The sequence below is a fragment of the Urocampus carinirostris genome, chromosome 2, assembly GCF_059441175.1.
Source record: "Urocampus carinirostris isolate Australia breed hairy pipefish chromosome 2, RoL_Ucar_1.0, whole genome shotgun sequence".
Classification (NCBI taxonomy): Eukaryota; Metazoa; Chordata; class Actinopteri; order Syngnathiformes; family Syngnathidae; genus Urocampus; species Urocampus carinirostris.
In genome coordinates this window covers 62,957,645-62,984,878 of record NC_142350.1, presented here as the reverse complement: position 1 = coordinate 62,984,878, position 27,234 = coordinate 62,957,645, and the positions used below count along the sequence as shown (strand labels likewise).

At 37.1% G+C, this 27,234-nt stretch overlaps 2 protein-coding genes across 2 annotated transcripts in view; both read right to left on the bottom strand.

The window, feature by feature from the left end:
- etv1 (ETS variant transcription factor 1) overlaps positions 1 to 5,384 on the bottom strand; it is a 57,546-nt gene extending 52,162 nt beyond the window's left edge. Inside the window, exon 1 of the mRNA XM_088327482.1 lies at positions 5,237 to 5,384. Within this exon, the coding sequence (XP_088183608.1) occupies positions 5,237 to 5,297 (61 nt within the window). The 5' untranslated portion in view covers positions 5,298 to 5,384. The remainder of the gene's footprint in view (positions 1 to 5,236) is intronic.
- A 26-nt stretch (positions 5,385 to 5,410) lies between these two features.
- The window catches only part of dgkb (diacylglycerol kinase, beta), a 157,354-nt gene continuing 135,530 nt past the window's right edge, over positions 5,411 to 27,234 (bottom strand). Inside the window, exons 25-26 of the mRNA XM_088327481.1 lie at positions 7,861 to 7,938; positions 5,411 to 5,536 (exon numbers count right to left, since the gene is read on the bottom strand). Of these exons, the coding sequence (XP_088183607.1) occupies positions 7,891 to 7,938 (48 nt within the window). The 3' untranslated portion in view covers positions 5,411 to 5,536; positions 7,861 to 7,890. The remainder of the gene's footprint in view (positions 5,537 to 7,860; positions 7,939 to 27,234) is intronic.

Sequence of the window (27,234 nt, the reverse complement as noted above, 5' to 3'; positions counted from 1 at the left end):
GAGATGGGTTTATTAATTTGTTACCTTTAACAGTACAGGCAAATATATATATATATATATATATATATGCATATATACATATATGTATGTAGTTTATAAAATGATTTAAATAGGGTATTTTTAACTTTTAACAGTAGAGGCGAAAAAAATGCTGAAATAGTTTTATTCCAATCTAAATAATGTTAAATAAAAGTATTTTTTTAGATTGTTTGTACTTTTAAAAGTACTTGATATATATATATATATATATATATATATATATATATATATATATATATATATATATATATATATATATATATATATATATATATATATATATATATATATATATATATGTATATATAGCCTGGTTTTCAAAGTGCATTTTGATTATAAATCTATTCAAAATAGTAGTCAAAATCATCAATTTTAACAATTTAAATAATTTCAAATAAACGTATGTAAATGGGTACTTTTATTTTTTTACTTTTAAGAGTATAGCTGAAAAAAATATCATATTGATTTTTTGAAGCATTTTCCCCACTTTTCAAAGTGCATAATAATTAATCCTAATATTCTGAATATATATATATTTAAAATCATATAAATCAGGTTTTTTTTAACAGCCCAGAAAATAATCAATTTAATTTTTTTCAAAAATATTTTCCCCAATTTATTAGAATCAAAATAGTGGTGGAAATAATTTATTTTATTTGGAATAATTACATTTTTGTATTCAAAATGTAACCCTAGTATCTCTTTATGACAGACTAACCAATCATAAATACTAGGGGGGGAAAAAAGACATTTTAAAGCTTGAAATTTGGATTTATTTTGGACTAATAACCGTCTGTTGGCTCCCCACGCACACTCCAAAGGTGAGAAACGGACACCGGAAAGAAGGTGCATAAAATGTCAATGACACAGGATACAAAAAAAACCTTTTTACCATTCATAAAAATGACATCCATTGTCTACGTAGGATAAAAAGTTCTTTAAAGTGTGAAATTTCTTTGGTTTCTTGACTCCTTCCCTTCCAATTACCTGGTCTAATAAATCTCTCTCGGAGGCGACAGGAAGTTAAGAGCCGTCGGAAGTGTCATCCGAACCGGGATCAAATATTCATTCCGTATTCAACATTTTTGTCCGCTGTCAAATCTCGTCTTTTTTTTTTTTTTTATAAAAAGGTAAAAGGATAAAGTATGAAAGAAGGAATCCGAAACCATTTTTTGACTATAGAATCATCCTAAAAAAATATTTAGAAGGAACCTGTGACATTTTTAATACCTATACTATAGAATAGAATATAGAATAGAATAGAATATACCTTAATTATTATTGTTACAAAATGGGTGAACATATAGTGACAACGAAATTGGACGTGGCACTCCAGTTACACATTTAACTGTAAAGGATTAAAATTTTAAAAAGATAAAAAGATCATTTACACAGTATTTACACAAGAAAGTGTAGGCATGTAGAGGCAGAAGATAAAAATATATACATGTATATAAATACATACTCTAAAAAAACAAACATATATATTTTTAAGGCAAATTGCAGAAACATGCAGTCAAAAGTCAACAATGGTTCAGATTTGACATATTTTTCTGCCACTTATTTTTATTTTCTATTTTTACTAGCATTGATAAAATATTAAGAAGGAACCTGTGACATTTTTAATACCTATAATATAATACCCTAAAAAATGAAAAATATATTCTTTTTATAAGGTAAATTGCAGAATTATACAAAAGTGTGACACAAGCATTCGAGAACATGTGAAAAACTACAAAAATATTCTAATTTATTTCTGCAAAGTCAAAAATCACCAATGGTTTAGATTTTACATATTTTTTCTGCCACTTATTTTTATTTTTTATTTTTACTAGAATTGATAAAGTATTAAGAAGTAACCCGTGACATTTTTAATACCTATACTACAATACCCTAAAAAATGAAAAATATATTCTTTTTATAAGGTAAATTGCAGAATTATGCAAAAGTGTGGCACAAGCATTCGAGAACATGTTTAAAACTACATAAATATGCTAATTTATTTCTACAAAATCAAAAATCACCAATGGTTTAGATTTCACATATTTTTTCTGCCACTTATTTTTTAATTTTTACTAGAATAAATTGAGTATTGAGGAGGAACCAGAGACATTTTTTAATTGATACACTCTTTGTCAAATCTCCCAGGTTACAAACGGGTCCTAAGCCGGGACGGGAGAGCAGACGGGGTCAGGATCAAAAACGGGTCGTAAGTCGGGACACAAATATTTTGAGGGAACCTGTGACTATTTTAATACCTATACTATAATACCCTAAAAAAGGATAAATATTTTCTATATATTTATAAAGCAAATTGCAGAATTATGCAAAAGTGTGACAGATGTGTTTCACAAGCATTCGAGAACATGTTTAAAACTACAAAAATATGCTAATTTATTTCTGCAAAGTCATAAATCCACAATGGTTCAGATTTTAAACATTTTTTCTGTCATTTATTTTATTTTTATTAACATAAATAAAGTATTAAAGAGGAAATTCAGCCGGGTTTTTTTTCAAGTCAATACATTCATCCTAAAAAAACTATTTAGAAATAACCTGTGATATTTTTAATACATTTTTTTATACCTATACTGTACATAAAACAAGAAAAATATACATTTTTTATAAGGCAAATTGCAGAATTATGCAAAAGTGTGACAGACGTGTTTCAAGAGCATTCGAAAACACGTGTAAAAACTACAAAAATATGCAAATTTAGTTCTGCAAAGTCATAAATCAACCATGGTTCAGATTTTACAATTTTTTTCTGCCATTTATTTTATTTTTACTAACATAAATAAAGTATTAGAGAAGAAATTCAGACGTTGTTTTCCAAGTCAATACACTCATCCTAAAAAACTATTTAGAAGGAACCTGTGATATTTTTAATACATTTTTTTATACTTATACTGTACATAAAACAAGAAAAATATACATTTTTATAAGGCAAATTGCAGAATAATGCAAATGTGTGACAGAAGTGTTTTAAAAGCATTTGAGAACATGTTTAAAACTACAAAAATATGCTAATTTATTTCTTGCAGAGTTAAAAATCACAAAGTGTTCCGATTTTTCATATTTTTTTCTGCAACTTATTTTATTTATCTAATTTTTACTAGAATAAATAAAATATTCAAGAGGAACCGGAGACATTTTTTTCAAGCCAATACACTCATCCTAAAAAAATATTAAGAAGGAACCTGAGACCTTAGGACCAAATACTCACCCTAAAAAAAAAAACAACCCTTTTTTTTTAAATTATTAATGAAGTTGCAGAATTATGCAAAAACTGCGATGATTTAGGAAATTTGCAAGCATTTAAAGAAATGTGTAAAACTACAAAAATATGCAAATGTAATTGCCATTAAAAAGGTGCATAGTCAAAAACTATTATTATTTATTTAAAAGAAAACTTGATTTAATCAACCTCTATTTTCTATCACTTCTTTTATTTTATTTTGAAAAGGCTCCAAAGCATTCAAAAGGATAAGTTTTAAGACCGTACACTCAATCTAAAAACATCGTAGGAAGGAACCTGAGACATTTTTAATGCATTAATTCGTCCTTAAAAGAAAAATTATTCTTTTTATTTTATGGAAGTTGCAGAATTATGTAAAAACTTTGACAGGTTTATGTCTTTCACAAGCATTTAAAGAACGTGTGAAATTAAAAAAATAATAACATTTTTAATATATGTGCCATTGAAAACGGGTCAAAAAATAAATAATAAATAATAATGATAATTTAAAAAATTTCAATCACTGGAACCCAATAATAATTATAATAACAATACATAATAAAAATGTTTTTTTTTTTTTAATAGATTTACCAGCATTCAAAACAATGTGTAGAACTACAAAAAAATATGCGAATGTATGTCATTCACAAACGTGCATCGTCAAAATTTCCTTTTGAAAAAACGAAATTATCATTCAAACAACAGTTGCTAAGTTATTATATATATTTTTCTATTATTTATCGGGTTTTTTTTTTTAAACTTGACAAGCATTTGAAATAAATGTGTAAAACTACAAAAAGTATGCGAATATACGCGGCCAAGACAAACATGCATAATCAGGAACAACTTTAAAAAATATTTATGTATTCTAAGAACAATAAAGTCAGAATTCACTTGTTTTACTTTGTATCCTTCATTTCGTTTTTAATAGATTTCTAGAAATGCAAATCTATTGAATTAGAAGTTAATAATTTTAGGATCACTGTATTAACACAATAGAAATGATAGCCCAGAATATACTTTTTATTTTAAAACCAAATCTTAATCTTTTCAAAATTGTCATTTTTTTGATAAGAACAGAAATTATATCGAGATTTCTTCCTAATTCTGAAAATATATCCTCGCTCATTTCCCTTAAATCTCTATCAGTTCATTTAATTGTATTCAAATAAAAATCAAAATAAATCAGATAGTTAGAAAATTTGATAAAACGGTAGATATTCTTTAGAAAAATATACAAAGGAAACAGTAACTTATTACACACAAATTCTAGCTTTTACAACTCATATCTAATGTATCGTTTGAACCATTACTTTTGTTTGTGATTTAAATTAAAAAAAAACTATTAAATCTATTGTAAAATTTTAAAAAATGGTCCATAAAATGAGCTAAATTATACTCTTAAGTGGTTAACTAATTTTGGTTGAAGATGATGATTGAGTTTTCACCCCAAAACACCCCCAAACGCACACTTTAGGTGATATTATTATATTTTTTATATATTATGTCCAGAAAATAGCAGACAATTGCAATAACTATCATAATCTTAAAATTAAATGATAATAAGAAACAGTTTTTTAAATCATTGTTTTTATTTCGATAGTCAATTCATTTTTTAACAAAAATGTACAATAACTTTGATTTACACCTAAAAATGTACATTCTATTTAAAAAAAAATCTGTTTATTTTCCAGTAAAAATCATTATCAGAGCTTATTTGAAGTAAAATATTAAAATAATATAAATTTAGTTCTTTAAAGTTCAACACTGTTTCAACACATTTGTAGCAAAATCCTTAAAAAATCTGCAAAAAAACGTCCACTCTAAAGTGCCTTGCACCCGATTTCCTATTCTTACAAAGTACTCAATCAAGCTTACTCGGTTTTAGCAAGTTCAAAAAAAATAAAAACAAATAAAAACAAAAGCTCAACAAACTCAAGTCAACCGAGATGCACTAACCGAAAGTTGCGTGCTGCAGACACGGCGGGAAAAGGACGCTGGCGCTTAAATCCTGAAGCATCCCGTCTCACTTAGTTTACAGTGAGCCAGTCTTGCCATGGGAGGAGAAACATCTCAACTTCAGGAAAAAAAAACAATAACTGAGAAAGGAAACTTAAAGAACTCACAAGTTAAAAAAAAAAAACGAAAACTTTCTGGAGAGAGTGTCAGGAAAAAGCGGGTAGATCCATTCTTGTCTCTATTCTGTGCAGGCGAGGAGGATCGGGAGGAAGAATTGAAGCGGGCAAGGTGATGATGCAGCTGGAGATGATGGAGAAGAGAAGAAGAGAGAGAGAGTGAGAGAGAGAGGTAGGCGGTACAGTTGCTCCCGCCAAAAAAGCAGACAGTAAGCGTGGCGCAGCTAATTTGTGATGACACTCCCACAGCTAGAACCCTCCTCACTCTATCACAAGACCCCTCCGTCAACCCTCCCACTCCCTAATATATGCAGGTGCCTCTTCCTAATTGGAGGAGTGAGGAACCGCAAAAAGCACCCCGCCGTACAGGTTGAATGTTGCTCAGCGTGTTTTTACAATGTATGCGATGCGTTCATAGTCAGCTACTCAAAAGTGGAGAGAAGACATCAATGGATTTTGAACTTGCGAGGAGAACAGGAGAGAACAAAAAACCTCAGATAAGAAATTCCAAATTGCAGTAAAAGCCCTCCCTGTCATGATTACTGATCAGCCGTGCCCGCTCATTTGGCGGGTTCTTATTGGCACTATTTGAACTCAGTCCTGTCAATCCCCTGTTGTCAGTTCGTCTGCGAACCTCGGTGTATACTAGGCAAGCCTTTTTCGACCACATGTCCCGTTTTTGATCCCGTCTGTCTCCGCTTCCGTTTTTTTTCTTTAGCGTCGGGCTTTGTTGGAGTGGCTGCAAAATGTTTGTGTCAGCGCCTGTTTTCATATAAAGTTTAACATTCTTGCCCTTTTTTCAGCTCAGGTCACTGAAAACGGCTCTTCGGGTTTTTCACTTGCTTTAATCCATATCTTATCAATAAAAATGGAACGTTATATGATAACCAGCTCAGTAGCCTAGATGGTAGTGTGCCCGCTTTGAGACTGGGAGGTCGCTGGTTCGCGCCTCGGCCGAGTCATACCTAATTGGTAAAATGGCGGCGCCCTCTGTTGGCTGCGGCTGCATCGGCTCGCTACAACGGGTCAGGTGTATCGACATTTCGTTCTGTGTACATTGTTACGAAAAATGACAATACAAAGGAAATTATTATTATTATTATTATCTGCTATCCCGTCCCGACTTACGACCCGTTTCTGACCCCGACCACGTTTTTTCTCTCCGGTCCCGGCTATCGACCTGTTTTTCCATCCTTGACACCGCCATCGCTCGCTACAGAAGATCCACTTCCGTGTTCGGATCACAATCCGAGTACAAGGGCGACTTGCTTCCTGCGCCTTGCGAACACCGGATTGTGGGCCCCACCCATTGCTCTTTCCTTAATAAAACTAAAAAACAATTAAGAAGCGCTGCTCCAAAAGAAGTCAAATTTTGTATTGTGCATCTTTTTCAGTACTGTAGTGCTTCTTCCCGTCGCTACCAGCGTGTGGCGCTGTGAGAGCTCACCCAGCATCCACCCAGAAGAAGAAATCCGGCTTCTACTTCTTAATCCGTGTGTAAACATTCTATGCTGTATCTCCAGTGCGCTAAGTACTTTGACGTTTTTATTGTTTCAATGTCAAGACCAGAATAGAGACAGGACCCACTTGCGTACGTTTCTCTCAGTTTTATTGGGAAGAAGGGAAAGGATTGCACACACGATCCGGTGATCGCTGGTCGCGGGGAGCAGGTCGCTCTCAACGCGGAAATGGCAATTCCGTGGCGAGCGATGGCGGTGTCGGGAGTGGAAAAACAGGTCTGTAGCCAGGGCAGGAGAGCAAAAAAAAAAAACGTGGTCGAGATCAGCAACGAGTTGAAAGCCAGGAGAGAAGAGTAGACGCGGTCAAGATAAAAAAAAAACGTGTCGGAGCCGGGAAACTGACGGGAGCCAAAACAGGAGTGAGTCAGGGTCGAAAAGCTTGCCTAGAGAAAACTGAGGTTTGCAGATGGACTGACAACAGGTGACAGAAAGGAGTGAGTTTAAATAATGACAGGGAGCCAAAGGAGCAGGCACAGGTAATCATGACCTTAATATCTCGTGCATCCATTCAATATGGTTGGTGTGAAGTGTAAAGAAGAGGCGAGCTGTTTCTTTTGAAATGAAAGTGTAATAAGAAAGCTTGATGCGGTTGAGAATTTTTTCGGCCACTTTGTACCAATTCTTTTCATTTTTTATTGTATATTAAATGTTTTTATTCACCCCTTTGAGTTGGATTCCAGTGATTGTAATCAGCAATATTATTGAAATTTAAAATGATGTATTTTGCACGATAAACTACCGTAAACTCAACGGTGACCGTGGCTTTTCTTTTCCACATGCCAGGGCTTCTATAGTACACAAAGCTAAAAAAAACAGGGACGTTTGAATTTAAGATAATCCTGGAGGGTCACAAAGGTGTCTGTAATGGAGATGCACGAAACGACCCAAATTGGATTGCGGCTAAAATGTTTGGCGGCCGTGAAATTACCTTCAGTGTCCACGGCGAGCTCGGACTTAATCAACGTTCTCCTGATGACCTCTCACAAATTCTTCTCTTCTGCTTCTTCTGCACACAAATCAATTGTCTCAGTGAATGAAGGACAGAGTGAGACTGCAGGCTTACATGTAAACAATCTTTTAGCTAGTGGTAGTCGTGGTAAAAATTAGAGGTCGACCGATTTGCGCTAGGGGCGATAATTGGCACCAATATTTGGAAATTTGACAGATATCAGCATCAGCATTCTTATGTAACCCTCGGGCCAACTAAATCAAAACTGGGTTATTTAGGCTCAGATGCAGCCAAGCCTCTCCTTCCCTCTCTCCCACCTTCTGACTCACAACCTACCCACCCCCAGCTTGTGATTGGAAATGGAAATACTACAAATACAACAGAGAAAGTACGGAAATACTTAAAAAATAATACTACTGTCATGATTACTGAGCCGTCTGCAAACCTCTGTTTTTACACGGCAAGCCTTTTTTTCGATCCTGACTCCCGCCTGTCCCGTTTTTGCTTCCGTTTGTCGACGGCTTTCGATCTCTTTATGTCCCTGACCACGTCTACTCTCCTTTCCTGGCATACGACTTGTTTCTGACCTCGACCACGTCTTGCTCTCCCAGTCCCAGCTACCGACCAGTTTTCCGCCCCTGATACCGCCATCGCACGCTACGGAAGATCCACTTCCTTGTTTGGATCACAAACCGAGTACGAGAGCGAACACCGGATCGTGGGCGCACCCCTTCCTCGTTCCTTCAATAAAACTTGTGGTACGCAAGTGGGTCCTGTTTCCGTTCTGGTCCTGACAACTACAATAATACTACAAAAATACTATTATTATAAAACTACAGTCATAATACAAACATACTATGAAAAATACAAGTGACTATACAACAAAAAATTTACTTTTGGAATACAACAAAAGTACTACAGAAATATTAAGAAAAAAACTACTATAGGAATACGACATAAGAATTACTTCAGAAATACTAAAAAAAATGAAACTACAGTAACACTGCAAAAAACTACAGAAATCCGACTTCAGATATGAAAAATCCTTAAAAAAACCCTACGGTAATACAAAACTAAATAAGTGCTTAAAACAGGGACCCAATATAATATTTTTCTCTAATTGTCACATGCGGCCCCAAACTCCAAATAGTTGCCCACAGGGTTGGGTAGGGTTACTTTACCTTGATTACTTTCAATTACTTTTGGATTACTCCAATACCAAATATGCTAATAAAAGACAAAAGAAACTAAATATGAATAAAATTATGACGGGGCGGCAGTAGCTCAGGAGGTAGAGCGCTCGTCTTGGGATCACGGGATCCCAGTTCGAATCCCGGCTCGTCCGTGTTACATGTCGAAGTGTCCTTGGGTAAGACACTGAACCCCTAACACCCCCAATAAGCAGGTTAGCGCCTTACATGGCTGCAAGGCCGCTATTGTGAAATGTGGAGCACATTGTAAAGCGCTTTGGGAAGTCATTGACTTGAAAAGCGCTATAGAAATGCAGATCATTTCATTTCATGACTCACAACACGTGGTAAGCTTTCTCTCCTGGCTTTGATCTCTTTGATCTCCGGCAAAACGAACATCAAATGCGACAGAAACAAAATGAAAATAAATCCAAACAGCTTGCCAACATCATTTTTGCTGTTCCATGTATTCCGTTACTCCCCGAGCCAGCACAAAATTTTTTGGTATTGGAGTAATCTAAAAGTAATTGAAAGTAATCCAGTTAAAGTAACCCTACCCACCCCTGGTTGCCCACCCCGAGAGTAGAACATAGGATAAGTTCCAGTAAGTATGCAAATGATCTAGTAGGGATGCAAATGATCAAGTAATAGGGGTCCCCAAATCTCATTTTGCCTAGGGCCCCATGAAGGCTAGGTCAGGTCCTGAGTAACAATGTAATATAGTAAAAGTAATTCAGATAACTCTAGCATAATGAACATGCTTACCAAACTATCATCTTCACTCCAAATCTCTAAATCCAATCAAATCTCCACCCTCTGGTTCACTTTTACCAGTAAACAACTCCTCCAACTCTGGATAATAAGCCTCTTCCTTCTTCCGGTTCGAAAAATGTCCGCCCATCGCAGGGCAAGGTTGAAATGATCAACACAGGCCTAGAGTGCCCTCTTGTGGTTTCGTGTGAAAAAAAATGAAATTATACAGTACCTGTGATTAAATGTAAAATCCAACGATATAATAATGTGTTAATAATTTCCCTTATAAGTATGAAAAAAACGATATTTTTAATACCCCGTCTTCCTGTCACCCGTTGTCAGTCCGTCTGCGAACCTCAGCTTACGCTAGGCAAGCTCTTCGACCCTGACTCTCTCCTGTTGCGATTCCCGCCTGTTCCCCGGCTCCGACCCCTTTTCTGATCTCGACTACGATTTTGCTCCCCCGTCCCCGCTACTGATCTGTTTTTTCCCGCTCTCGACAACGCCATCGCTCGCCACGGAAATACCACTTCCGCCTCTGAGCGACCTGCTCCCCGCAACCAGCGATCTACGGATCATGTGTACTATCCTTTCACTTCTTCCCAATAAAACTAAGAGAAACGCACGCAAATGGGTCCTGTCTCTGTTCTGGTCCTGATAATCCTCCGGAAAATACTTCATGGATTTTTGCACATCACGACTGTGTTAAAATCTGGAAATTATAATTAAAAATGACAAAAACAACAAATTAAAATCAGTTTCATGTAACTTAAAGAAAAATGAATTTGGGATTCTTAGATATATCTTTTAATCCGTCTAATTTTGGGGGGGAAGATTGACCTTCAAATGGTATTGATGACATGCAAAACGGTTTAGTATCAGTCTAAATAAGCGGTATCGATGTCACGGTTGCCATGGCGCCCAATTGCCCCCGCCCGTGTGTCACGGTTGCCATTGCGCCCGATTGGCCCCGCCCGTGTGGCGCCAGCTGCAGCTTGTGGACGGATTGTGCTCACTCTGTCCTGTCAGTCCCCTTTTGTCGGTCCATCTGCAAATCTCTGTTTTTACAAGGCAAGCCCTTTTTTGCCTGTCCCGTTTTTCTTTTTTAGCTCCTGTTTGTTTCCCGCTACGATCTGTTTTGATCTCGACCGCGTCTGCTCTCCCGTCCCGAATAACAATCAGTTTTTGATCTCGACCACATCTACTCTCCTCTCCTGGTTTTCGACTTGTTTCCGATCCCGACCACGTTTTTGCTCTTCTACTGACCTGTTTTTTCCGTTCCCGACACCGTCACCTCCATCGCTCGCCACGGAAATCCCACTTCCGCGTTCAGAGCGACCTACTTCCCGCGTCCAGCAATCCCCGATCATGGGCACAACCCCCTCCCTTTCTTCTAATAAAACTGGTGAGAAACGCTTTTGGGTCCTGTCTCTGTTCTGGTCCTGACAATCGAATATTTCTAAACGTTTGTAAAGCACCTCTTAGCAAAGTAAACAAGTCAGCACTTTCAAATTATGACGGGTTACAATTTTCTATTTTTTTTCTACATTTTTATTTGTAACTTACCCTTTGTACAAAAATTGAGTGAATACTTTCAGCAGTTTTCATTTTTACTATCCGTTCCAGGGTTGGGTAGGGTTACTTTAACTTGATTACTTTCAATTACTTTTGGATTACTCCAATACCAAATATGCTAGTAAAAGACAAAAGAAACTAAATATGAATAAAATGACTACATTTTGTGCAGGCTTGGGGAGTAACGGAATACACGGAACGGCAAAAATGATGTTGGCAAGCTGTTTGGAATTATTTTCATTTTGTTTCTGTCGCATTTTATGTTAGTTTTGCCAGAGATCAAAGCCAGGAGAGAAAGCTTACCACGTGTTGTGAGTCATCATTGTATTCATATTTAGTTTCTTTTGTCTTTTATTAGCATATTTGGTATTGGAGTAATCCAAAAGTCATTGAAAGTAATCCAGTTAAAGTAACCCTACCCAACCCTGTCTGTTCCTAAGTACACCAAGTGAGTAGGCTACATGCTTCCTGTGCAAAATAAAAGACACATTAGCCTCCATTCCCGATGCTCTTCATGCAGTCTAATCAACAAAACATATTACACTTCAAGTCGAAAGGTGCTAAAAAGTACTTACACTGCACCCCGGGGGGCGACGTGTCGGAAAGTGGCTCCAGGCTGCGTGCACGCAGAGCACTCTGCAAGCGCATGGATCCCGTTGCTCTCTTGGCCGCCTGGCGTCGTTTCCCCGCGGCCTCCCGCCACCAGGGGGAACCCGTCTTCCTCTTTCCCCCAGCCAATTGAGTCAATGAGTATTTTTTATTTTATTTTTATAATTGTTTTCAAGTTGCTGTCCAAGCACTACCAAAACGTTTTTTTAACTCTCCAATAACAGTTTAAAGAAAAGCACTATGAGGATGAAGATTGGACAAAGCTACTTATTGGATTATTAGACCAAACAAAAACTAAGCTGGTTACATGAAAACTCCACCCTAAGTCTAAACAAAAAAGTGTCTCTTGTTTCAATGTACCGTATTTTCCGCACTATAAGGCGCACCTAAAAGCCTTTATTTTTTTCAAAAGCTGACCATGCGCCTTATAATACAGTGCGCCTTATTTATGGATCAACATTAAGTTTTCCAACTAACTTGCAGCCGCCGACTAGATTTTCCCCCGAACGCCAAGTAGTACGCGGTGTATGCTGGTATTTATTTACCGGCGTTTCATTGGCTAACCAATGTGTTAATCATCATTTAAATCGATCACTATTGGCTTAAGTTATTCGGAGGTCAAGGGGCGGATCCTTTTTATCATTTACAGGCTGGCATAGGCTTAAGCTGCAAAACAAAGCCTGCAATTGGCCGAAAAAGAGGTGTCAATCATCAGTTGAATCGATCACTATTGGCTAAAGTTATTCGGAGGTCAAGGGGCGGATCCTTTTTATCATTTACTGGCTGGCATAGGCTGAAGCGGCAAAACAAAGCCTGCAATTGGCCGAAAAAGATGAATGTGTATAGCACGTGGTTGACGGCATACAGAAAGCATTTTTTACTTTTCTGTATTTGTAAATATTTTATTTTCCTGGATTTACTAAACTCACGGATATAAGAGGACCATGGCTGCACATTATTATTGAACACAACGACTTCGGTGAGCTACTCTGGCTATATATTTTCCCTGCATCTTGTTTCAGACTAAACTTGATGTTTCTGTGATAAGCGGTGCAGATAATGGATGGAATGGAGTGTCTATTTTAAAATTAAACTCAATTTCAAGTGTTTATTGTCATATGCACTGTAAAGTTGCGAGCGAAAAAGAAAATAGAAACTAAGGAATGGTTGGCATTTCTTGAATCCCAAGACTTTAACCTTCCGAATTATATTTGGAACAATGCATTTGAGTGATTGGTGACATCGTACAGACACTGTTTCCGTACATGTCTGAGACACGTATTTGCTTCTATGCAAGCTTTGGGAATGTTAAGGGGGTAATAAGTTTGACTGAACTATCCGACTGTTTTGTCCACGTTCCCATTGTAGCACCTTATAATCCGGTGCGTCTTATGTATGTCAAATATAGGACCAAAAACTATCTTTTCTGGGTGCGCCCTATAACCCGGTGCGCCTTATAGTGCGGAAAATACAGTACGTATTTTAAATTCCCCCCAAATTGTGACATTAATTTGTGACATTTTGACATGTTCTATTCTATTCAATCAGGATGGTTGGTCTACTCTATTTTATTGTGTTCTATTCTATTCTATTAGAATGGTAGGTATACTCTATTTATTGTATTCTAGTCTATTCTATCCTTTACTATTTTATTCTATTAGGATGGTAGGTCTATTCTATTCTATTCATTCAGGATGGTAGGTCTACTCCATACTATTCTATTCTATTCTATTCTATTCTATTCTATTCTATTCTATTCAATCAATATGGTAGGTCTACTCTATTTTATCCTGTTCTATTCGATTCTATTAAGGTGGTAGGTCTACTGTATTCTATTCTATTCAATCAGGATGGTAGGTCTACTCTATTTTACTTTGTTCTGTTCTTTCAGGATGGTAGGTCTACTCTATTCTATTCATTCAGGATGGTTGGTCTACTCTATTTTATTGTGTTCTATTCTATTCTATTAGAATGGTAGGTATACTCTATTTATTGTATTCTAGTCTATTCTATCCTTTACTATTTTATTCTATTAGGATGGTAGGTCTATTCTATTCTATTCTATTCATTCAGGATGGTAGGTCTACTCCATACTATTCTATTCTATTCTATTCTATTCAATCAATATGGTAGGTCTACTCTATTTTATCCTGTTCTATTCGATTCTATTAAGGTGGTAGGTCTACTGTATTCTATTCTATTCAATCAGGATGGTAGGTCTACTCTATTTTACTTTGTTCTGTTCTTTCAGGATGGTAGGTCTACTCTATTCTATTCATTCAGGATGGTAGGTCTACTCCATTCTATTCTATTCTATTCTATTCTATTCAATCAGGATGGCAGGTCTACTCTATTTTACTTTGTTCTGTTCTGTTCTATTAGGATGGTAGGTCTACTCTATTTTACTTTGTTCTGTTCTTTCAGGATGGTAGGTCTACTCTATTCTATTCATTCAGGATGGTAGGTCTACTCCATTCTATTCTATTCTATTCTATTCTATTCAATCAGGATGGCAGGTCTACTCTATTTTACTTTGTTCTGTTCTGTTCTATTAGGATGGTAGGTCTACTCTATTCTATTCATTCAGGATGGTAGGTCTACTCTATTATATTCTGTTTTATTCTATTCTATCAGGATTGTAGGTCTATTATATTCTATCAGGATGGTAGGTACATTCTATTCAATCAGGATGGTAGTTTTTTTCTATTTTATTCTATTCTATTCAATCAGGATGGTAGGTCTACTCTATTATATTCTATTTTTATTATATTCGATCATGATTGTAGGTCTACTCCATTCTATTCTATTCAATCAGGATGGTAGTTCTACTCTATTATATTTTATTTTATTCGATCAGTATTGTGGGTCTATTCTATTCTATTCTATTCTATTCTATTCTATTCTATTCAATCAGGATGTAGGTCTACTCTATTCTATTCTATTCAATCAGGATGGTAGGTCTACTCTATTAAATTGAATGTTTATACTATTCTATCAGGATTATAGGTCTATTCTATTCCATTCCATTCTATTCTATTCTATCAGGACAGTAGGTGCTGACTTGGCAGTTTTTCAACTTTCCAAGCGTCTCTGGTTGACATGACTGAAGGCCGGATCCCATCGTTCCATCTAACACTCCACCCGAGAGGCGGATCCATCGGAAGAGGTCCGATGCTGCCGTCTCGGATCCGGGTGGGTTTACGTTAGCGGGGGGCAACTGATGCAGATGCAAGGTGAAAAGTCGGCTCAGGCCGCCATAGCGACACCTGACAAGGTTGCGGTCAACAGACGGAGCGGTGCGTCCAACAAAAACTTGCGAGGAAAGCCAATGCATTGTTGCATTTAAATGAAGGGCGCTTGTTATATTTTTGAGGCTTACAATCAAAATGTATTGGGATATTGTAGTTTCTTTGTCTTGCAGTTGGCAGAAAATATAGATTTTATTGTTCATTACCATGGTTGGGTAGGGTTACTTTAACTGGATTACTTTCAATTACTTTTGGATTACTCCTGTACCAAATATGCTAATAAGGACAAAAGAAACTAAATATGAATACAATGATGACTCAAAACATGTGGTAAGCTTTCTCTCCTGGCTTTGATCTCTTTGATCTCCGGCAAAACTAACATCAAATGCGAGAGAAACAAAAGTAAAAAAAATCCAAACAGCTTGCCAACATCATTTTTGCTGTTCCATGTGTTCCGTTACTCCCCAAGCCTGCACAAAATTTTGTCATTTTATTCATATTTAGTTTCTTTTGTCTTTTATTAGCATATTTGGTATTGGAGTAATCCAAAAGTAATTGAAAGTAATCAAGTTAAAGTAACCCTACCCAACCCTGTTCATTATGAACAAATTCCTTATGTTGGAATACTTCTATATCCATCCATCCATTATCTGCACCACTTATCCTCAGTAGGGTCGCGGGGGTGCTGGAGCCCATCACAGCTATCCTCGGGCAGTGGGCAGGGGACACCCTGAACTGGTTGCCAGCCAGTTGCAGGGCACAAGGAGACACACTCATTTCCAACTAGGGACAATTTGAACCAGCCAATTAACCTGACATGCATGTTTTTGGAATTTGGGAGGAAACCGGAGTGCCTGGAGAAAACCCACGCAAGCACGGGGAGAACATGCAAACTCCACACAGGAGGTTCAATCTCATGACCTCAGAACTGTGCCGCACACACGCTAACCACTGCGCCGCCGTGCTGCCCGAAATACTCCTATAATATTTTTTAATATCTAAATCATATACCAACAGCTCTAATAAAAAAACACAATAATAATAATAATAATAATAATTATGTGGAGGAAGAAGAAAAATAAGTGGAACAAGAATATGAACAGGAAGAGGAAGGATGGGAAAAACAAAGAGAAGGAGGCACAGGATGAGAAGGTTGAGGAGAAGTAGAAGGAGAAGAGGGACAAGAAGGGGAGGAAAAAGACTAAGGGGGAGAAAAGATAGGAAGTAATGAGAAGGAGGAGGTAGAGGAGGAGGATTCTGGAAAACAATAAGTAGAAGAAGAACCAAACTATTAGGAATAAAGAGGAAGAAAATGAGTAGGAGAAGGAGATGAAGATGTAAAAGAAGAACAGTAACAACAAAAAGAGAACAATGAGATCAAGAATGGTGAAGAGGCAGAGGAGAAGAAGGATAAAAAGAAGAAGAACTAGAAGAATAAAGAATGGGGAAGCCAAGAAGTAGAAAGTGGATGTGAAGAAGCACAAGAGGAAGAATATAGAGAAGAATAAGGTCACAAAAACAAGGAAAATTAAAATAAAAAGAGGAAGGAGACAAAGGAGAATAAGAACAAGAGGAAGAACAAGAAGTGAACAGAACAAGGAGACTAAAGGAAGTGGGTGAGAAGGAGAAGAAGAAGACACAGGGGAAGGAGAAGAAGACGAGGGGGGAGTAGAAAAAGAACAGGAGGACAAACAAAAAGAAGAAGTAATGAAATTGAATGAGAAAACAAAGAGAAGAAGGAGTAGAAGGGGTGAAAGGGGAACAAGGAAAAGAAGGAGTTGGAGAAAATAAATAAAAACCAGAAGGAATGAGGAGGCCAAGGAGTAGGAAGTGGGTGATTGGGAAAATAAGAATGAAAAAAGAAAAGGAAAAACAAGGTGTCACAGTTGCCATGGCGCCCAATTGGCCCCGCCCGTGTGACGCCAGCTGCAGCTTGTTGACAGATTCGCTCCCTGTGAGTATTTAAACTCGGTCCTGTCAGTCCCCTTTTGTCTGTCTGTCTGCAAATCTCTGTTTTTACACGGCAAGCCCTTTTTCGCCTGTTTTTTGCTCCTGTTTGTCTCCCGTTCCGATCTGTTTTGATCTAGACCACGTCTGCCCTCCCATCCCGAATTACGACCCGTTTTGATCTCGACCACGTCTGCTCTCCCGTTCCGAATAACGTTCCGTTTTTGTTCTCGACCACGTTTACTCTCCTCTCCTGGCTTTTGACTTGTTTCCAATCCCGATCACATTTTTGCTCTTCTCTCGCGGCTACTGACACGTTTTTTTCCTTCCCAACACCGCCAAAAGTCCCACTTTTGCGTTCAGAGCGACCTGCTCCCCGCGACCAGCGATCACCGGATCATGTGTGCAATCCTTTCCCTTCTTCCCAATAAAACTGTGAGAAACGTTACGCGGGTGGGTCCTGTTTCCGTTCTGGTCATGACATGAGGAGACCAAGAAGAACCAAAACAAGAGGAAGACAAGAATAATGATAAACAATAAGGACAATGAGAAAAATAATACAAAATAGATAATTCCCGCTGCAATTGTAAGAGTTGTGATTGATCTGGAAGATGATCCCGGCATGTATATATAACCCCGGTTTTTAGCATTATGATTTGCATAAAGTTTTTAACACAGAGAGATGTTTCTGTCATTTTTTACTTGGTTCTGTTGGGGGGGAATATGAAGTCGTTACAATATTGCCATTACCAAAAATTTTTAGCATGAAGAAGTTAGCATTTAGCTGTTAGCATCACCATTAGCATAACTCATCGACATGAGGCCATTAGCATAATTTGTAAATATGATGTCGTTAAAATATTTCCATTACCAAAATTTTTTAGCATGAAAAAGTTAGCATTTAGCTGTTAGCATCACTTTTTAGCATGTATCCATTAGCATAACTCATAAACATGAGGCCATTACCATAATTTGTAAATATGAAGTCTTTAAAATATTGCCATTACCAAATGTTTTTAACATGAAGAAGTTAGCATTTAGCCGTTAGCATCACTTTTTAGCATGTTTCCATTAGCATAACTCATCAACATGAGGACATTACCATAATTTGTAAATATGAAGTCTTTAAAATATTGCCATTACCAATTTTTTTTAACATGAAAAAGTTAGCATTTAGCTGTTAGCATCACTTTTTAGCATGTTTCCATTAGCATAACTCATCAACATGAGGACATTACCATAATTTGTAAATATGAAGTCTTTAAAATATTGCCATTACCAAATTTTTTTAACATGAAAAAGTTAGCATTTAGCTGTTAGCATCACTTTTTAGCATGTTACCATTAGCATAACTCATCAACATGAGGACATTACCATAATTTGTAAATATGAAGTCTTTAAAATATTGCCATTACCAAATTTTTTTAACATGAAAAAGTTAGCATTTAGCTGTTAGCATCACTTTTTAGCATGTTTCCATTAGCATAACTCATCAACATGAGGACATTACCATAATTTGTAAATATGAAGTCTTTAAAATATTGCCATTACCAAATTTTTTTAACATGAAAAAGTTAGCATTTAGCTGTTAGCATCACTTTTTAGCATGTTTCCATTAGCATAACTCATCAACATGAGGACATTACCATAATTTGTAAATATGAAGTCTTTAAAATATTGCCATTACCAAATTTTTTTAACATGAAGAAGTTAGCATTTTGCCGTTAGCATCACTTTTTATCATGTATCCAAAATGTACACATTGTTACAAAGAATGACAATACAAAGGAAATTATTATAACTAATAAACATGAGTCCATTAGCATTATTTGTAAATATGAAGTCGTTAAAATATTGCCATTACCAAATTTTTTTAACATGAAAAAGTTAGCATTTAGCTGTTAGCATCACTTTTTAGCATGTTACCATTAGCATAACTCATCAACATGAGGACATTACCATAATTTGTAAATATGAAGTCTTTAAAATATTGCCATTACCAAATTTTTTTAACATGAAAAAGTTAGCATTTAGCTGTTAGCATCACTTTTTAGCATGTTTCCATTAGCATAACTCATAAACATGAGTCCATTAGCATTATTTGTAAATATGAAGTCGTTAAAATATAGCCATTACCAAAAATTTTTACTATGAAGAAGTTAGCATTGTCGACAGTATCTACAGCTAGTTTGCGCTAATACTTGGGCTGGCTGTACCAGCCCAACTAATCACCAACAGTGTTTACAGCACAGGTGTCAAAGAGGCGGCCCGCGGGCCAGATCAGGCCCGCTAAAGTATTGAAACCGGCCCGCGAGACAACACTCAGAGAAGCGCAAGAGAAAAACGAGCTGCAGTTTGAAATAGGTCCACTTGATGTTGCCAAAGCCAGGTGCCTCAAACAAAGACACTGTACTTGTATTTCTCTCTCTCTCTCTCTCTCCCTTTCTTCCTCTCTTCCTCCCCCTCTCCCTCTCTTTTGTCCACGCCTTTTCTCCCAATCTCTGTCTCTTTCACTCTCTGTGTCTCTTTTTTTTCCCTTCTTTTGTTGCTCTTTGTTTCTTTCTCTCTCTGTGTCTTTTTAACTTATTTTGCTCTAACTTCCTTCTCTCATTTTCTCTCTTTTCTCTTTTCTGTCAGTCTTTCTATTTCTCTTTGGATTTCTTTCTTCCTCTCCCTTTCTTTTCCCCCTCTCTCACGACTTTTTATCTTTTGTTTTTCACGCTGTCTCCCTCTCTCTCTTTTCTTTCTTTGTCCTGCCCTCATTCACACCCAGGGCCTTATCCCTCCCTCTTTCTTTTATTTCTGTATCTCTCTTTTTTTTTCTCTTTAATCTACTAGTCCGGCCCCCGACAGAATGTTTGTTCTATCGTGTGGCCCTCGAGTTCAAATGAGTTTGACACCCCTGGTTTACAGCTAGCTTGTGCTATATTTGGGCTGGCATAGCCAGCCCAACACTTTGCTAGCGGCGCACATAGCTGTGTGCTTACAGCACTTGGCAATGTAGTCGTGCCTTGCTGAAGCAATCACAACTAAATGGAATAAATTGTAATACCGACTCGAATTAGTATTATGCAATAGATTTAAAAAGAAAGATATGAAATAAACACATAACTGATTTCACAATCATAATAAGCATTTCGGCTTCAACTTTTGCTTAAGAGCAACGGAGCAAATTCAGTTCAAGTAAGCGATTTTGAACAAATCAAGAGCATTTAATGTCATTCAAACCCAACAGTTAGCAGGAATTAGCTCTTGCGTAGACCGTAACAACCCCTTAATTGACATAAAAACCAGAACTCGTGTTTTTTTCTTTCTTATTTTTATTCGTACAATTTCATTACAGTGTCATCGTCTTCATCTTCTTTGACATCAACAGGCATTTGTTTTCCGCTTTGGGATCAACAAAGACGTGGCAGTACATTTTCCAGAGTGAAGAAGAAAACAAAAACAAAGAACATGTTCGGAAAAAAACAAAGTTTCTCACGTTTTAAAGAGCGTCTAAAACATGCAGGGATGCAATGGCGACAATTAGCGGGCAGGTGACATGCTTTTTGCGCCGTGACCATCGTTTTTTAAATGCAGATGTGGAAACACTGTACTATATTTCAAAAGTTATATACAGTGAAGAAAATGTGTATTTGAATACCCTGCTGTTTTGCTATTTCTCCCACTTAGAAATCATGGAGGGGGCTGACATTTTCATCATAGGTGCATGTCTCTGAGAGAGATAAACTAAAAAGAAAAATCCAGAAATTACAATCCATGATTTTTTTAACATTTTATTTTTGTGATACAGCTGTAAATAAGTATTTGATCACCTGTGTATCATCTAGAATTCTGACTCTGAAAGACCTGTTCGTCCGCCCATTCGAAGTCCTCCATGTATCATCCTAAATCAGATGAACCTGTTCGAGGTCCTTGGCTGCATCAAGACACCTGTCCATCCCATACAATCAATAAGACTTGAACATATAACATGGCGAAGACCAAAGACCTGTCCAAAGACATTAGAGAACAAAATTGTACACCTCCACAGGGATGGAAAGGGCTACGGAGCAATTGTCAAGCAGCTTGGTGAAAAAAGGTCCACTGTTGGAGGAATCATAAGAAAATGGAAGAAGCTAAACATGACGGTCAATCTCAATCTGAGTGGAGTCCCGTGCAATACTGTATATCACCTTGTGGGGTCTGAATGATTCTGAGAAAGGTGAGGAATCAGCCCAGAACAATACAACAGGAGTTGGTCAATGATCTGAAAAGAGCTGAGACCACCGTTTCCAAGGTTAATGTAGTTAATACACTAAGACATCATGATTTGAAATCATGCATGGCACGAGAGGTTCCCCTGCCTAAACCAGAACATGTCAAGGCCCGTCTTAAGTTTGCATATGACCATTTAGATGATACAGAGGTGTCATGGGAGAAAGTTTTGTGGTCAGATGAGACCAAAATAGAACTTTTTGGACATAATTCCACTAAGCGTGTATGGAGGAAAAACAATAAAAAGTACAATCCGAACAACACCATCCCTACTGTGATTCATGGTGGTGGAAGCATCATACTATGGGGGTGTTTTTTTGCACATGGGACAGGGCGAGTGCACTGCATTAAAGAGAGGATGACTGGGACAACCTCCTTCCCTTAGACAGAGCATTGAAGATGGGTCGTGGCTGGTTCTTCCAACACGACAACGACCTGAAACACATAGCCAGGAAAACCAAGGATCGGTTCCATAAGAGGCATATCGAGATTCTAGTATAGCCCAGGCAGTCTTCAGAACAGAACCCAATCGAAAATCTTGAAGAATACAATCCGAAGAACACCATCCCTCCGTGTTTCTAAGCGACAGTCTGACTGATCTAGATAAGATCTGTTGGGATAATAGCAAACAAAGGCTACTGTCCCAAATATTAAAATTCATTTTCTCAGGTGTTCAAATACTCATTTGCAGCTATATCACACAAATAAATAGTTAAAAAGTCATGCGTTGTGATTTCTGGATTTTTCTTTTTAGTTTATCTCTCTCACAGTGGACATGCACCTAGGATGAAAATTTTCTACACTGTATATATCCTGCTTGATTTTTTTTAAGTGTGCTATTGTGGAGCGCAATCTTTTACAAAAAGGTAAACAAGTGCAAGCTCTTTCGCAGAACACAAACATAAGAAAACTTGAATTTAACTGACGTATGAACATGCCAGTGTGTATTCAGTACCTTGTTTATTCATATGAGAAAATATATTGTACACGAACTATCAAAATAACAATATACACATGCTTTTTAAGAAAAAATTTATGGGTCAAGAAATTTGCATTTATTTTATATAACATGAGGTTCACCTAAAGCAGGGGTGTCAAACTCATTTTAACTCGGGGGCCGCATGATAGAACAAACATTCTCTCGGGGGGCCGGGCTAGTAGATTAGTGAGAAAGAAATAAGATTGAAAGAGGGAGAGAAAAAGAGAGAGGGTGGGACAAACAAAGGGAGAGAGAGAGAGAGAGAGAGAGAGAGAGAGAGAGAGAATATGAAAAACAAAAGAGGTAAAAAGAGGAATAGTGAGAGAGGGGGGAAAAAGGGAGAGAAAGTAAAATCCAAAGACAAATAGAAAGAAAGAGAGAAGGGTGGAAAGAGGGAGAGCAAGAGAGAGAAAGAGACAAAGGAAGAAAGCAAAATAAGGTAAAAATACAGAGAGAAATAGAAAAAGAGGAACAGAGATGGAGTAAAAGAGAGACTGAAAGAGAGGACTGAAAAGAGGAGGGAAAGAGAGGAATACAAGTGCAGTGTTTGTGAGAGGCACCTGGCTATTTCAACCTGCAGCTCGTTTTTCTCTTGCGCTTCTCTGAGTGTTGTCTCGCGGGCCGGATTCAATCCCTTAGCGGGCCTGATCTGGCCCGCAGGCCGCCTGTTTGACACCTGTGACCTACAGGGAGCTGACATAATTGTCTGGCATCTTGCTGCTATGAGTACCCGAAATAATTATCTTTTTCCTTATCTTCTTTGTTTATTTTATCCTCACTGTAAAACGTGAAATTGGAGTGCCACGTCCAATTTCGTTGTCACAATATGTTCAACTCGTTTTGTTACAATGACAATAAAGGTATATTCTATTCTAATAAGAAAACGGAAATAAATGAGAAGAACAATTTTTAGTTGCATTGGAATTGCATTAAACAATACAGCAATATGTAGCGCTCAAGTAATACATACTGTCCCTTTAAGAAAAAACGTGCACTTACATAAAGTGTACGTTTATTAAAAAAAAAATGTGTATATAATCACATTTAAAGATTATTTGTATTTGTTATCTATAAAGGGCACCTTTTGAGTAAGGCAGGACCTGTAGCACCACCTAGATGACAACTGTGCGTGACAGAATATGTGGAGAAATCTGGTAGATTTTCAAATCACCTCATGGTACATAATATTTTTCTGCACATCTATTTGATGAATTACCGTCATAAGAAAAAAAATGAAATAGTAGTTCCGGTGAAAAGAGATCAAATGAATCACTTTAGCACTTGATTGGGGGAAAAAATGGAGGATTTTTTTGTTAATTATGTATAAATACTTGTTTGATACATTACCTTTTACCGTATTTCTGGTAAATGTAAACTTTAAGAAATATAACATTTCATTTAGAAAGATAATTAATGTAGCAAGCTGATCAAATGATTTTGAAAATATTTATATGAATCAATTGTCACGGTTGCCATGGCGCCCAATTGGCCCCCGCCGTGTGGCGCCAGCTTCTGTCACGGTTGCCATGGCGCCCAATTGGCCCCGCCCGTGGACGCCAGCTGGAGCTTGTTGACAGATTGGCTCCCTGTCAGTATTCAAACTGTGTCCTGTTAGTCCCCTTTTGTCGGTCCATCTGCAAATCTCCGTTTTTACACAGCAAGCCCTTTTTTTTTTGCCTGTTCTGTGCTTTTGCTCTTGTTTTGCTCCCGCTACGATCTGTTTGATTTCGAATTTTCCCATTCCCGACACCGCCATCGCTCGCCACGGAAGTCCCACTTCCGCGGCTGAGCAACCTACTCCCCGCGAGCAACGATCTCCGGATCGAGTGTGCACTCCTTTCTCTTTTCCCCAATAAAACTGTGAGTAACGTTACGCGAGTGGGTTCTGTTTCCTGTTCTGGTCCTGACATAATATCTCATTTTATTCCACATTGTCAAAAGGCAAATGAAGAATTTTGCATTTTACCCCAAAAAATATATTTAATAATATGATAAATTAATAAATAGATTGTTTTTTAGACATTATTTTACAGTGCATAAAAAAACGACATTTCTGTAAACTGACTTTATAAAACTATTATTCTATCATTATTATCATATTCATTTTTTTGTTTTTAAATTGTAACTGATTATTCAGTTTAACAATTATTCCTTGGCACATTAATCGCTTGTATATATATATATATATATATATATATATATATATATATATATATATATATATATATATATATATATATATATATATATATATATATATGTATATTTTTTATTTTTTTATTTTTTTTAATGTCTTTCTACTCATACAAAAACAATAAGCAGGTTCACAGTCGCTTCTTAATAAGTATCACCACAAAGTTATACGTAATAGCGTACAATTACCGTTCAATTTTCAACGAGTGCTACTGTAAAAAAGGGAACAAAAACAAAAATACAACAAAAACTTTTTGGGAAAAATCTGCACAAGAAAGCCTGACAGTCCTCTTTTCCCGCTCAAATAAAACACGGCAACCTACTTAAAACTCAACCGACCATCTCTGTAAATGAAGTGGCATGCGTGTTTTTTTCTTTGTTCCTTTTTCTTAATAATGGCGACCGGTGGGAGTCGCGCACAAAGAAAATTAACAAGCAGCATCAAATGTGGAGGACATTCACGCGTGAGGCACAAAAATAAACATTTAGAGTTCAAAAAATGATTGATAATGAACAGTGATGGAACTGTTGAACTGCACAATGATTTTTTATAGTTTTTTTTCACAATAAAAATTGGCATGTAAAAAAAAATACTGTTCTTTTCTCGGTGTGGTTTTTTATAGTTTTTTTTCACAATAAAAATTGGCATGTAAAAAAAAATACTGTTCTTTTCTCGGTGTGGTAGCTAAGGTGCTTTTTCATGACAAAATGTACTAAAAACAGATGGCAAAAAGGGAAACTAGCTGGCAGTGAAAACTTTTCAACCTCCTCACTCAGTCGGGACCCCAACCCTTGAACCCCACCTCATTCGGGCTGATAGGACAATGCATAAAGACAACACCAAAGTCAAAAAGTGAAGCAGTGACATGCGGTCAGGGGAGCAGGGGAGGCGGCTAAGATTGTGCCTCACCTGTCGTCATGAAAATGTGAAATTATAAAGAATATTAAATGGTTGTATCTATTCGGCGTTAAAGTTTTTCTCATTTAACTTCACAATTTTTGCGGGTTTTCGTTTTCAAAATCGCTGAATTTTTACATCATAAAACATATTACTGTTCTGATCGCGTTTTGCAGGTGGACCCAGGTGCAAGGGCAGCAGGAACTGAACCAGGGGGGCTCAAAATAAGGATGGCATTTTTTTAACAAAACCACAAACAAAGTAACAAACAAACAAGTGTGCACAAAAACTACAACATATCCAAACAAAACAAAACCTGACAAAGTCTAAACCAGAAACCAAGATCAAAACTCAAAAGTAAAAATGCAAGGAACAAAATAACAAACAAGTGGACACAAAATAACAAACAAGTGGACACAAAAATATGGCATGTCCAAACAAAACAAAACCTGAAAAAGCCCAAACCAGAATCTAAGACAAAAAAAATATTTAAAATTAAAATGCAAGGAACAAAGTAACAAACAAGCGGGCACAAAAAATACATGTCCAAACAAAACGAAACCTGACAAAGTCCAACCCAAGACCAAAACTCAAAATTAAAATGCAAGGAACAAACAAAAAACTGGGAACAAAAATACGACACGTCTATCCATCCATCCATCCATCCATCCATTATCTGCACTGCTTATCCTCAGTAGGGTCGCGGGGGTGCTGGAGCCCATCCCAGCCAGTTGCAGGGCACACAGAGACAGATAACTCACTCGCTCATTCACACCCAGGGACAATTTGGACCGGCCAATTAACCTGAGATGCATGTTTTTGGAAAGTGGGAGGAAACCGGAGTGCCCAGAGGAAACCCATGCAAGCACGGGGAGCAAATGCAAATTCCACACAGGAAGTTCGATCTCATGACCTCAGAACTTTGCCGCACACGCCTGCCCACGACATGTCCAAACAAAACAAAACCCGAAAAGCCCAAACCAGAAAATAAGACAAAAAACCCAAAATTAAAAATGCAAGGAACAAAGTAACAAACAAACAAGTCGCCACAAAAAATACGTCATGTCCAAACAAAACAAAACCTGACAAAGTCCAAACCAGAAACCAAGACCAAAACCCAAAATTAAAAATGCAAAGAACAAAGTAACAAACTAAAAAGTGGGCACTAAACTACTAACAAAGTGTCCAAACAAGGAACCAGAACAAAATAAAGCTAACATGGCATGGCAGTGGAAATGCAAGGACAAACAAAAAAAGTGGACACAAAAACAACCAAACAAATGTCCAAACCAGAAAAAGGCAATAAAAACAAATCAGAGGTAGATAGGACAGTGGAAATAAAAATGACCAGGTGTGTGGTGATTGGACACACCTGTGCTCAGTTCCACACCTGGTTGGCGCCCTCTGGTGGACGGTGGCGTAATAGTGAGACCCTTAGCCCCAAATACTAAAATGAGAGATAGTATTAGCAAGCTAACAGCAAGGCCAGCCATCCAATACTATGTTTTTTTTCTGTTACATGGACTTTTTTATAATAAGAGGAGGATTACCGCATTTCCCAGACTATAAGTCTTTCCGGAGTATAAGTCTCAGCAGCCAAAAAATACACGATTAAGAAGGAAAAAACATGTATGAGTCATACTTGGAGTATAAGTCTCATTTTTAGGGGAATTAAAAAAACAAAAAAACATAAATATCATC